This window comes from Macaca mulatta, chromosome 3 (assembly GCF_049350105.2).
Source record: "Macaca mulatta isolate MMU2019108-1 chromosome 3, T2T-MMU8v2.0, whole genome shotgun sequence".
NCBI lineage: Eukaryota > Metazoa > Chordata > Mammalia > Primates > Cercopithecidae > Macaca > Macaca mulatta.
The window spans coordinates 142,298,371-142,311,253 of NC_133408.1; the positions used below are offsets into that span (position 1 = coordinate 142,298,371).

Genomic DNA, 12,883 nt, shown 5'->3' on the forward strand with positions numbered 1-12,883 from the left:
TCTTTCCCACCCACCAGGCATTGGGAGTAGGAGAGAATGGTGAGTGTTTGCAATGGCAATAGAGGGAACTAAGTGGTCAAGAGGTAAAATGTGGGTAGCAGAAGGGAAGTTAACTGTTTTGCAACACAACCTGGAAGAGGAAGAAATAACGCCATAGCTGAGGTCCTGTATTGCTACTTGTCACTAGGGGCCAGGGAGCTGAGTTGCGGGCCAGGGGAGGAGGAAGTTAAGTCAAAGCACCCTGCAAATCTCCACTGGGCTCTAGAGAAGAGCTATCCAGAGGGCAGGAAACACTGATATTCCTTGTGTTTGCAAAGAGGATTGGAGGGATGCCCAGAGAACTGCATGGCATTTCCTCTCAGTTAAGCAGTGTGAAGTATGCTGTAAAAGGTGACTCCAGACTTTCCACTTAAAGTCTCAAAATTCCTGAGTATTGAGGACTCTGAGAACACACTGGCAGGCGTGACCAGCTATAGGGGAATGGAACCTCCATTAGGTGTGAGGGTGAGGACTTGGCTTGGGCTTGAGGACAAGGAACGAAGGCTGGGGGCTCTGGAGGGGTGTGAGGAACCTGGGTGCACCTGAAGTTTGCATAGGAATGCAGTTCTCCTCTTCTCAAAGTTGTTCACTCTTCCCTCATGCTTTCACCCTCAAAGTAGCCAAATATCTCTGGGCAAGATAAGAAGGAGGGGCAGTGATTAGGAATTGCGGGGAGAGGACGGCTGGGGAGTGGCAGCATGGAGTTTCTATCTGCTGCTGTTGCTCCTTGGCTTTTGATGAAGACACCATGCAAGGCCATGAGACAAGACGGGGGAAAAGGAAAGAAAGAGGCTTTGGAGTGGTAAAGAATCACAGCACATTAGGGTTTTTCTTCACTCCCCTGCCCTCTTAATTCCCAGTGGCTAATAGCCAGTGCTCACTCTTCTGCGATAGCCTGTTCTTCTGACCTGTTGCTGACTGGGACTTGCAAGGTAAGTAGCTTGTGATTTGGGGAGGAGGTGAGAAGTAAAGACAGGGTCTCAGCAGACTTAGGCTGGGGTTGTTGGAGAATCTACACCTCTGAGTGATGAACAGACATGGGAGAAGGGTCCTGCAGGTGTGGCCTATGCAGAGACTGTCAGTGTCCCACCAGAATCCTCTTGCCCACTGGCAGCTTTGGTGGACAGTTGCCATATGTCAGCAGCACCTGTGTCCCTCTGCCTGAGAGCTGTCTCTGGCCATCAAAGTTTGCTTCGTTTGTCAAAGGGCAAGCTAGAAGTGTCAAGAGCTAATCTCCCTGGGAGTAATTTGTAATAAAATGAATGGTGGAAACTGGTGGGCAAATATTCCAGTTTCTTCACTCTTCAGGGGGAGAGTGCTGAGGTGAGCCACTCAGAGGCTCCTCTGTGAGGCTGAGCCCCAGTAGCCCATCATATAAACTCGCAGATGAACATGGCCCGTTCAAGGCTGGATTCCTTCCTTCCCAGTTGCACTTCGCCACTTGCTCATGATGCTTTCTCGTATCACTTCTCAAACTATCTGAACGCAAATCCTTGCCTCAGGGTCTGCTTATGGGGGAATGCAAATGAAGACAGGTCTCATCACCAGTAAGAAATTTAAAGATGATTAATCATGTCTCCATACTGGTAAACTGCGTACCTCATCACGGCGTCATGCAGCAAGGTATACTTGGCTTTTAACTCTGCCATTCTGGTTCCAGGAAGTTTTCCCATAGCATGTAACTAGCAAAGAGAACAAAGGGTCACTATTAATCACCACCCTCTTTAGTCTCTTAAGCAGGCGATGGAATGGATATACGGATATCTTATAAAATCCTCCATTCAACATTAGAGGAGACGCATGAGGCAATGTAGTGTACTGGAAACATGCCAGGTGTTTGGAGAAAATAGTGCTGGTTCTATTCTGCCCCCAGTACATTCTGTGTCCTCAGGCAAGTCTCTTCATCTCCCTAGGCTGTTATTTCTTTGTCTGGAAATTAAGAGAATTGAGTTAAATTCTTGTAATTCTAAAAAAAAATTCAAGGTTTAACAAATAATCTGAATAGTGTAGATTATAGGAAAGGCTATTTGTAAATTGAGAAAATGAATGGTTATTGAACAGCTATTAGAGTATGTGTTGCCCATCAGTTATTTCATTCTTAAAAATATTGTGAAATAAAGATTATCTTCTCCATTTGAAACTAAAGTTTAGAAAAATGATTTGTTCAAAATTGTAGAGCTGGTTGAGCTCCAAAAACCCACAATCACTCCCTTGTACCATGATGCCTTTGCCTCTGCTGTCAAAGAAGCATGGAAAGTTTTCCAATGCATAAAGAGGTACTAATTATTCCCATTTTATTTCTAGTTAAAATGACTTTTGATCTGTTCTCTGAGTTAGGTGATAATTAGTTAACAGACATCATAAAACATCGTCAAACACTAAAGTTTTACCATCCTAAAATCGTAATGCAATGAGCATTTGTATTAGGTTTGACTTCAACTGCTAGCGACAGTATCAAAATAGAACTAAAGAGAATATTTGTGTTTTTCAACCCAGTTGTTCTTACGTTCATTTATTTATTTATTATGGAGTCTCACTCTGTTGCCCAGGTCGGAGTGCAATGGTGCAATCTCGGCTCACTGTAACCTCTGCCTCCTGGGTTTAAGCGATTCTCATACCTCAGCCTCCCGAGTAGCTGGGACCACAAGGGTGCACCACCATGCCCAGCTAATTTTTTGTATTTTTTTGTAGGGATGGGGGTTCACCATGTTAGCCAGGCTGGTCTTGAACTCCTGACCTCAGGTGATCCACCTGCCTTGGCCTCCCAAAGTGCTGAAATTACAGGCGTGAACCACTGCGCCTGGCCCTTACCTCTAAAGTATTTATTGAATCCATCCACTTTCCTCTCCCTTCCCCGATCTCACTGGCCCAAGTCTCATCATCTTTCAGTTGGACGATTACAAAACCTCCTAATTGCCCTTCTGCCAGGGAGATTTTTCAGGGAGATCTTTTTAAAAATCAGTCAAGGTTATGTTATGCTGGGTGCTCAAAACACTTCAAATGGAATAAAATTCAAGACCCTTGGTATTCAAGACCTTGAGGTCCTGCCTGACTCCAACACCCCCACAGCCTCCTTACACAAAACCCTCTTCAGGCTCCCAGTGCTTCAGTGCTTCTGCCACACTGGCTGCCTTTGATTTCCACAAGTGTGTGAGTCTCTCTTTTTCTCCAGGGCCTCTGATTAGTCATTCCTCACTCCCTCCGCTTCACTCCAACTCTTTCTTCATGCCTCAGCTTAAATATCAGTTCATAAGAAGGCCTTCTCTAACTTACAAATCTAAGGAAGATTACCACATGTACTTACTCCTTCCCCTAAAGAACGCTGTGCTTCATAACATTACAATCTGCAAGAATAAATTTACTTACATTATTAAAAACATTTTTATACTTCCCCAGCTAGTATATAAGATCTATGAGGAAAGGGCCCAGATTACCTTGTCCTTCACTGTATCCTCAGCCAAAGTATTACTAGAATCCCAGGCACAGTATAGGTGCTAGGTAAATTGCTTATATTTGTTAGCAAATGAATGAATGAAGCTATCAAAATGCAAAAGTCTGAGTGTATACAGTGGGGTTTCACGGTCTTTCTACCCACATCAGGGTAGAAAATGTTAAATACATTATGAAACCCTCTCTTCTTTGTGAAAGTGTTGGGGATCTTTCCTGAGGGCCATATTAGCTGGTACCAGGCCTGGCTTCCAATCCCTACAGTCCTCATTTTTTTCTTTAATCTATGGGTGAAATATGGTGAACAAGATCTTTAAGACCTTTGAGGATACTCTACCTATATCAAATATCTTAAAATCTACTCATATGCCACCTTAAATATAATTTATTTATAACTTTTTTTTTCCCCCAGAGATGGATTCTCACTCTGTTGCCCAGGCTGGAGTACGGTGGTGCAATCTCGGCTCACTGCAACCTCTGCCTCCCGGGTTCTGGCAATTCTCCTGCCTCAGCCTCCCAAGTAGGTGGGACTACAGGCGCATGCCACCACGCCCGGCTAATTTTTTGTATTTTAGTAGAGATGGGGTTTCACCATGTTGCCCAGGCTAGTCTCGAACTCCTGAGCTCAGGCAACCCACCCACCTTGGCCTCCCGAAGTGCTAGGATTACAGGTGTGAGCCACTGCGCCCGGCCTATTTGTAACTTTTTAACTGTTGAATTGCTGTTGGTAAGTAGACTTAATGTCACATTTTACAGACATTTATTTTGGTTCTGCAGTATTTTTTAGCCAATATAGAATTTATTTCATGTTTCAAATATTTTCATTGGTTTCCCAAAGTGTACAGACCATAGTTACTATGCCTTTAAAATCTAATAAGTTAAAAAAAAAAAAAAAAGCCTTTACAAGTAGACACACTTAAAGGAGAAAAGTTGCTGGGAAAAGATTATGAAAAGGTAAATATGTGAGTGTGTGTTTGTATGTATATGTGTACAATGAAGACCAACTAGGGGCTAGCCTAGTAACTAGCTAATCACTCAGCTTCTGAAGGTAAACTACTGGGTAAAGTAATTGTGGATTCATATATTCAAAAAACAGATAGTATTTAGCTTTTTTCTTAAGCTGAAAAGACCATTACTTCCTACTTAATGCTCCCTGCATAATACAAACAGAAATGAATGTAACATAGGCCCTGCCTTAAAGTAGGCCAAAGTTTGAAGAGATAGATACAAAAGAAATGACAGAATACTGAAACTATATTCTGTAGTTTTATTTTAAGTAAATGATTGTATCTGGCATTTTGCAATGTTTTAATATTGCAAGTTAAAGCAGGGGTTCCCAGGCCCTGGGCTTTAGGAACTAGGCTGCACAGCAGGAGATGAGCAGTGGGTAAGTGAGCATTACCACCTGAGCTCTGCATCTGACTGATCAGTGGTGGCATTCGATTCTCACAGGAGCATAAACCCCACTGCGAAATGCGCATGTGAGGGATCTAGGTTGTGCGCTCCTTATGAGAATGTAACGCCTGATGATCTATGGTAGAACAGTTTCATCCCAAAAGCGTTCCTTCCACTCCATGGAAAAATTGTCTTCCAAGAAACTGATCCCTGGTGTCAAAAAAGTTGGGGACTCCTGATTTAAAGCAAATAAGTAAAATTATAAATTACAGACCAATCCAGGGGGTGGGTGGGACTTCCAAAATGGTGCAATGAAGAGCTTGATGAATTCTCTCCCTCAAAGAAACATTGATTTGGCCAGGCGCAGTGGCTTATGCCTGTAATCCCAGAACTTTGGGAGGCCGAGGCAGGCAGATCATCTGAGGTCAAGAGTTCGAGACCAGCCTGGTCAACATGATGAAACCCCATTTCTACTAAAAACACAAAAAATTAGCCGGGCGTGGTGGCACATGCCTGTACTACCAGCTACTCGGGAGGCTGAGGCAGGAGAATCGCTTGAACCACAGAGGCAGAGGTTGCAGTGAGCTGAGATCACTCCACTGCACTCCAGCCTGGGTGACAGCATGAGATTCTGTCTCAAAAAAAGAAAAGAGAAGAAAAGAAACACTGATTTAACTGGTCAAAATAATCTAAGACTACCATTTAAAATATCTGGAAATTGACCTAAGGGTATATAATAAATTGAGAAACACTTATTCAATAAAATCTACTGAAGCTCAGCAAGAAACTGCCATTTGAACCATGGGCTGCATCCATCCCTCTAGCTCCAGGTTTCAGAACTATTCTGGGCAGGCTTGCAGCCAGTGAGGTGCCCATGTACCCCACTTTCCTATTGCTGAAGATCAAGATCTATCCCAGATGAAGATCTAGGAAACGGTAGCACTCAGCACTCATCCTCCCCTTCTTCCGCATGGGCAGCTGTCGCTGTTTGGTAGTGCCAGTACTCACACCCTAATGTCCTGCTCTACAGGCAGACCCTTGGCAGGGCAAACAAAACAGAGTTTCCCATATCCCCAGCTCCTGCTCAGTAACACAGAGGCCCTAACCAGGCTGGGGGCTGAGCAAGCTGTGAGGACTTGCAGCTCTGCAGCCCTGCCTTTGACTTTATTTGGAACAGAGTGTAGTACATTCATGTCCCAGAGCAATGCAAAAAATAATAGACATAGAAAAATAGATATCATAAGGGCTAACAGAGTAGGCCAATAGCTCTGTGATACTAATAGATGCAGACCAGCAGAAGTTTAACAGATAAATTGGGATGAGGGACAGTAAAAAAATTCACACTTGATACTGGTGGTCCAGGAGACTGTGGAAAAGCCCACGGCTGTGGCCACCCAAGATCAACTAGACAGGGTACTTCCAAGCTGTCAGTCCCTGAGTTGAAAGTGGCAGGTATATAAACTCCTTGAACTTCAAAAGTTGCTCCCAAGTCACACACAGACCCAATGGAAAAGGATGAAAACCTTACTGGCCCAGGGGGCTTAAGCGTGACCTCTGACCAATCAGTGACTGACCCAGGGCAACCCCTAGGAACTCAAATTTAAAAACAAAAAAACAAGGGACAACTATCTAAGCAGAGACATCAGAGGCTGCCTACTGTGGGGGAAAAATATACTTCATAGTATTAGTCCAGCCAAGTCACTAAACAAATAAATAAATGAACAACAAGAACAAGAACAAAACAGCATCCATAAGCCTGGGAAGGATCAGAATCCAGAGTTGTTACAATATATGACCTAAAATGTCCAATTTTCAATGAAAAATTGTGAGACATGCAAGGAAACAAGAAAGTGTGACCCCCATCCCACATAGTGAGATCCCTAGCCCTTTTTTACACAGGAAAAAAAACCAAAAAAAACAAAAAACAGGCAGAAACTTTCTTGGGGAGGATGCAGATGTTAGATTTAACAAAGACTTCAAAGAAGATATTATAAATATGTTTGAAGAATGAAGGAAACCATGTTTAGAAAATTAAAGGAGAGTATGATGACAATGCATCAAATAGAGATTGTCAATAAGAAGAAATTTTTAAGGAGCTACACTGAAATTCCTAAGTAGAAAATCATAATTGAAAAATTCACTGGAGGAATTCAACAGTAGATTTGAGCAAGCAGAAGAATCAGTAAACGTGTAGATAAGTTGAGAAGGCAGACGTGCCCACTTATTCATGTGGGATGTGCTTCAAGACCCCAAAAGGATCCCTGAATGGATAGTACCTAACCAATATATGCTAGGCACAAATTTATTTTCCCTTCTTCACAATTCACAGATAAGATGTATTCTTACTGTAGATCTTAGCAACCTCAGCAAACTTTTTTTTTCTTTCCTTAGTAAGTTGAGAACTTTCACTTTTTCACTTAAGGAAGCACTTTATGGCTTCTCTTTGGCATATCCAAATTGCCACTAACACTGTTCTTGTGCTTTTGGGCCATTATTAAGTAAAATAAGGGTTACTTGACACAAGCACAGCAATCCTGCAACAGTGGACCTGATAACTAAGACAGCCACTAAGTGACCAATGGGTGGGTAGTATACATAGTGTGTACATGCTGGACAAAGGGATGATTCACATTCCAGGTGGGATGGAGTGAGACCATGAGATATTTTATCACACTACTCAGAATAGCATGCAATTAACACTTATGAATTGTTTACTTCTGGAATTTTCCACTTAATATTTTTGGACCATAGTTGACCACGGATACCCGAAATGGCAGAACATAAAATTGCAGATGGGGTGGTGGGGACTACTGTATATAATTTGAAGAACAGAGAGAAAAAGTATGAAGACACACGAACAGATTGTCACAGAAATGGAGGACATTAAGTCCACTAAATTACATGTAATAGGAGAACCAGAGGAAAAAAGAACAGAAAAAATACTTGAAGAAATAAAAACTTTGCAAATGGGATAAAAACATATTCAAGAGCTCAAAGAATCCCTGGTAGAATCAACAACAAGATATTCACAGGGGGGCACCCAACATGGCCGAATAGGAACAGCTCCAGCCTCCAGCTCCCAGTGTGAGCGACAAAGAAGATGGGTGATTTCTGCATTTTCAACTGAGGTACCAGGTTCATCTCACTGGGGCGTGTTGGACAGTCGGTACTGGTCAGTGGGTACAGCCCAACCAGCGAGAGCTGAAGCAGAGCTGTGAAGCACAAGGGGGAAGGGAATTCCTTTTGCTAGCCAAGGGAAACAGACACACAACACCTGGAAAATCAGGTAACTCCCACCCTAATACTGCACTTTACCAAGGGTCTTAGCAAATGGCACACCAGGAAATTACATCCCGCACCTGGCCCAGAGGGTCCCACACCCACAAGCCTCCCTCATTGCTAGCACAGCAGTCTGAGATCTAACTGCAAGGCAGCAGCAAGGCTGGGGGAGGGGCGCCCACCATTGTGGAGGCTTAAGTAGGTAAACAAAGCCACCAGGAAGCTCAAATTGGGTGGAGCCCAACACAGCTCAAGGAGGCCTGCCTGCCTCTGTGGACTCCAACTCTGGGGACAGGGCATAGCTAAAGAAAAAGCAGCAGAAACCTCTGCAGATGTAAATGTCCCTGTCTGACAGCTTTGAAGAGAGCAGTGGTTCTCCCAGCACAGAGGGTTGAGATCTGAGAATGGACAGACTGCCTGCTCAAGTGGATCACTGATACCTGAGTAGCCTAACTGGGAGACATGCCCCACTGGGTGCAGACCGACACCTCACACCTCACATGGCTGGGTACACCCCCTGAGATGAAGCTTCCAGAGCAAGAATCAGACAGAAACACTCGCTGTTCAGCAATATTCTATCTTCTGCAGCCTCCGCTGCTGATACCCAGGCAAACAGGGTCTGGAGTGGACCTCCAGCAAACTCCAACAGACCTGCAGCTGAGGGTCCTGACTGTTAGAAGGAAAACTAACAAACAGAAAGGACACCCACACCAAAACCCCATCAGTATATCACCATCAAAGACCAAAGACAAAACCACAAAGATGGGGAAAAAGTAGTGCAAAAAAGCTGGAAATTCAAAAAATCAGAGCACACCTCCCCCTCCAAAGGAATGCAGCTCATCGCCAGCAATGGAACAAAGCTGGATGGAGAATGACTTTGACAAGTTGAGAGAAGAAGGCTTCAGTCAATCAAATTTCTCAGAGCTAAAGGAGGAACTACGTACCCAGTGCAAAGAAACTAAAAACCTTGAAAAAACAATGGATGAATGGATAACTAGAATAATCAATGCAGAGAAGACCATAAAAGAACTGATAGAGATGAAAACCATGACACGAAAACTACGTGACAAATGCACAAGCTTCAGTAACTGACTTGATCAACTGGAAGAAAGAGTATCAGTGACTGAAGATCAAATGAATGAAATGAAGTGAGAACAGAGGTGTAGAGAAAAAAGAGTAAAAATAAATTAACAAAGCCTCCAAGAACTATGGGACTATGTGAAAAGACCAAATCTACGTCTGATTGGTGTGCCTCAAAGTGACGGGGCAAATGGAACGAAGTTGGAAAACACTCTGCAGGATATCATCCAGGAGAACTTCCCCAACCTAGTAAGGCAGGCCAACATTCAAATTCAGGAAATACAGAGAATGCCACCAAGATAATCCTCGAAAAGAGCAACTCGAAGACACATAATTGTCAGATTCACCAAAGTTTAAATGAAGGAAAAAATGTTAAGGGCAGCCAGAGAGAAAGGTCGGGTTACCCACAAAGGGAAGCCCATCAGACTAACAGAAGATCTCTCGGCAGAAACTCTCCAAGCCAGAAGAAAGTGGGGGCCAATATTCAGCATTCTTAAAGGAAAGAATTTTCAACCCAGAATTTCATATCCAGCCAAACTAAGTTTCATAAGTGAAGGAGAAATAAAATCCTTTACAGACAAGCAAATGCTTAGAGATTCTGTCACCACCAGCCCTGCCCTACAAGAGATCCTGAAGGAAGCACTAAACATAGAAAGGAACAACAGGTACCAGCCATTGCAAAAACATACCAAAATGTAAAGTCCATCGATGCTAGGAAGAAACCGCAACTAACGAGCAAAATAACCAGCTAATATCATAATGACAGGATCAAGTTCACACATAACAATATTAACCTTAAATGTAAATGGACTAAATGGTCCAATTAAAAGACACAGACTGGTAAATTGGATAAAGAGTCAAGACCCATCAATTTGCTGTATTCAGGAGACCCATCTCACATGCAGAGACACACATACACTCAAAATAAAGGGATGGAGGAACATCTACCAAGCAAATGGAAAACAAAAAAAAAAAAAGCAGGGGTTGCAATCCTAGTCTATGATAAAACAGACTTTAAACTATCAAAGATCAAAAGAGACAAATAAGGCCATTACATAATGGTAAAGGAATCAATTCATCAGGAAGAGCTATCCTAAATATATATGCACCCAATACAGGAGCACCCAGATTCTTTTTTTTTTTTTTTTTCTTTGAGACGGAGTCTCGCTCTGTCGCCCAGGCTGGAGTGCAGTGGCCAGATCTCAGTTCACTGCAAGCTCCGCCTCCCGGGTTCCCGCCATTCTCCTGCCTCAGCCTCCCGAGTAGCTGGGACCACAGACGCCCACCACCTCGCCCGGCTAGTTTTTTGTATCTTTTTTTTTTAGTAGAGACGGGGTTTCACCATGTTAGCCAGGATGGTCTCGATCTCCTGACCTCGTGATCCGCCCGTCTCGGCCTCCCAAAGTGCTGGGATTACAGGCTTGAGCCACCGCGCCCGGCCGAGCACCCAGATTCTTAAAGCAAGTCCTTAAAGACTTACAAAGAGACTTAGACTCCCATACAATAATAATGGGAGACTTCAACACCCCACTGTCAACATTTGACAGATCAATGAGACAGAAAGTTAACAAGGATATCTAGGAATTGAACTCAACTCTGCACCAAGCAGACCTAATAGACATCTACAGAACTCTCCACCCCAAATCAACAGAATATACATTCTTCTCAGCACCACATCGCACATATTCTAAAATTGACCACAGAATTGGAAGTAAAGTACTCCTCAGCAAATGTAAAAGAACAAAAATCACAACAAACTGCCTCTCAGACCACAGTGCAATCAAATTAGAACTCAAGATTAAGAAACTCACTCAAAACTGCACAACTACATGGAAACTGAACAACTTGCTCCTGAATGACTACTGGGAAAATAACGAAATGAAGCCAGAAATAAACATGTTCTTTGAAACCAATGAGAACAAAGATACAACATACCAGAATCTCTGGGACACATTTAAAGCAGTGTGTAGAGGGAAATTTATAGCACTAAATGCCCACAAGAGAAAGCAGAAAAGATCTAAAATTGATACCCTAACATCACAATTAAAAGAACTAGAGAAGCAAGAGCAAACACATTCAAAAGCTAGCAGAAGGCAAGAAAAAACTAAGATCAGAGCAGAACTGAAAGAGATAGAGACACAAAAAACCCTTCAAAAAATCAATGAATCCAGGAGTTGGTTTTTTGAAAAGATCAACAAAATTGATAGACCGCTAGCAAGACTAATAAAGAAGAGAGAAGAATCAAAGAGATGCAATAAAAAATGATAAAGGGGATATCACCACCAACCCCACAGAAATACAAACTACCATCAGAGAATACTATAAACACCTCAATGCAAATAAACTAGAAATCCTAGAAGAAATGGATAATTTCCTGGACACTTTCACTCTCCCAAGACTAAACCAGGAAGAAGTTGAATCCCTGAATAGACCAATAGCAGGCTCTGAAATTGAGGCAATAATTAATAGCCTATCAAACAAAAAAAGTTCAGGACCAGACAGATTCACAGCCAAATTCTACCAGAGGTACAAGAAGGAGCTGGTACCATTCCTTCTGAAACTATTTCAATCAATAGAAAAAGAGAGAATCCTCCCTAACTCATTTTATGAGGCCAGCATCATCCTGATACCAAAACCTGGCAGAGACACAACAAAAAAAGAGAATTTTAGACCAGTATCCCTGATGAACATCGATGCAAAAATCCTCAATAAAATACTGGCAAACCAAATCCAGGAGCACATCAAAAAGCTTATGCATCATGATCAAGTGGGCTTCATCCCTGGGGTGCAAGGCTGGTTGAACATACGCAAATCAATAAACATAATCCAGCCTATCAACAGAACCAAAGACAAAAACCACGTAATTACCTCAATAGATGCAGAAAAGGCCTTTGACAAAATTCAACAGCCCTTCATGCTAAAAACTCTCAATAAATTTGGTATTCATGGAACATATCTCAAAATAATAAGAGCTATTTATGACAAACCCACAGCCAATATCATACTGAATGGGCAAAAACTGGAAGTATTCCCTTTGAAAACTGGCACAAGACAGGGATGCCCTCTCTCACCATTCCTATTCAACAAGTGTTGGAAGTTCTGGCTAGGGCAATTAGGCAAGAGAAAGAAAGAAAGGGTATACAGTTAGGAAAAGAAGAAGTCAAATTGTCCCTGTTTGCAGATGACATGATTGTATATTTAGAAAACCCCATTGTCTCAGCCCAAAATCTCCTTAAGCTGATAAACAACTTCAGCAAAGTCTCAGTATACAAAATTAATGTGCAAAAATCACAAGCATTCTTATACACCAATAACAGACAAACAGAGAGCCAAATCATGAATGAACTCCCATTCACGATAGCTTCAAAGAGAACAAAATACATAGGAATCCAACTTACAAGGGATGTAAAGGATCTCTTCAAGGAGAACTACAAACTACTGCTCAGTGAAATAAAAGAGGACACAAACAAATGGAAGAACATACCATGCTCATGGATAGGAAGAATCAATATTGTGAAAATGGCCATACTGCCCAAGGTAATTTATAGATTCAATGCCATCCCCATTAAGCTACCAAAGACTTTCTTCATAGAATTTGAAAAAACTGCTTTAAAGTTCATATGGAACCCAAAAAGACCCCCAC

At 42.4% G+C, this 12,883-nt stretch overlaps 1 protein-coding gene across 14 annotated transcripts in view; it reads right to left on the reverse strand.

The window, feature by feature from the left end:
- Positions 1-12,883, reverse strand: part of CCDC146 (coiled-coil domain containing 146) — a 251,767-nt gene that overhangs the window by 112,408 nt on the left and 126,476 nt on the right. For 12 of the 14 annotated variants that reach the window (XM_077997122.1, XM_077997119.1, XM_015134198.3 and 9 more), the window contains one exon: positions 1,639-1,721. The exons of the other annotated variants lie outside the window; for them this stretch is intronic. In XM_077997122.1, the coding sequence (XP_077853248.1) occupies positions 1,639-1,712 (74 nt within the window). In that variant the 5' untranslated portion in view covers positions 1,713-1,721. The remainder of the gene's footprint in view (positions 1-1,638; positions 1,722-12,883) is intronic. 14 annotated transcript variants of the gene reach the window in all.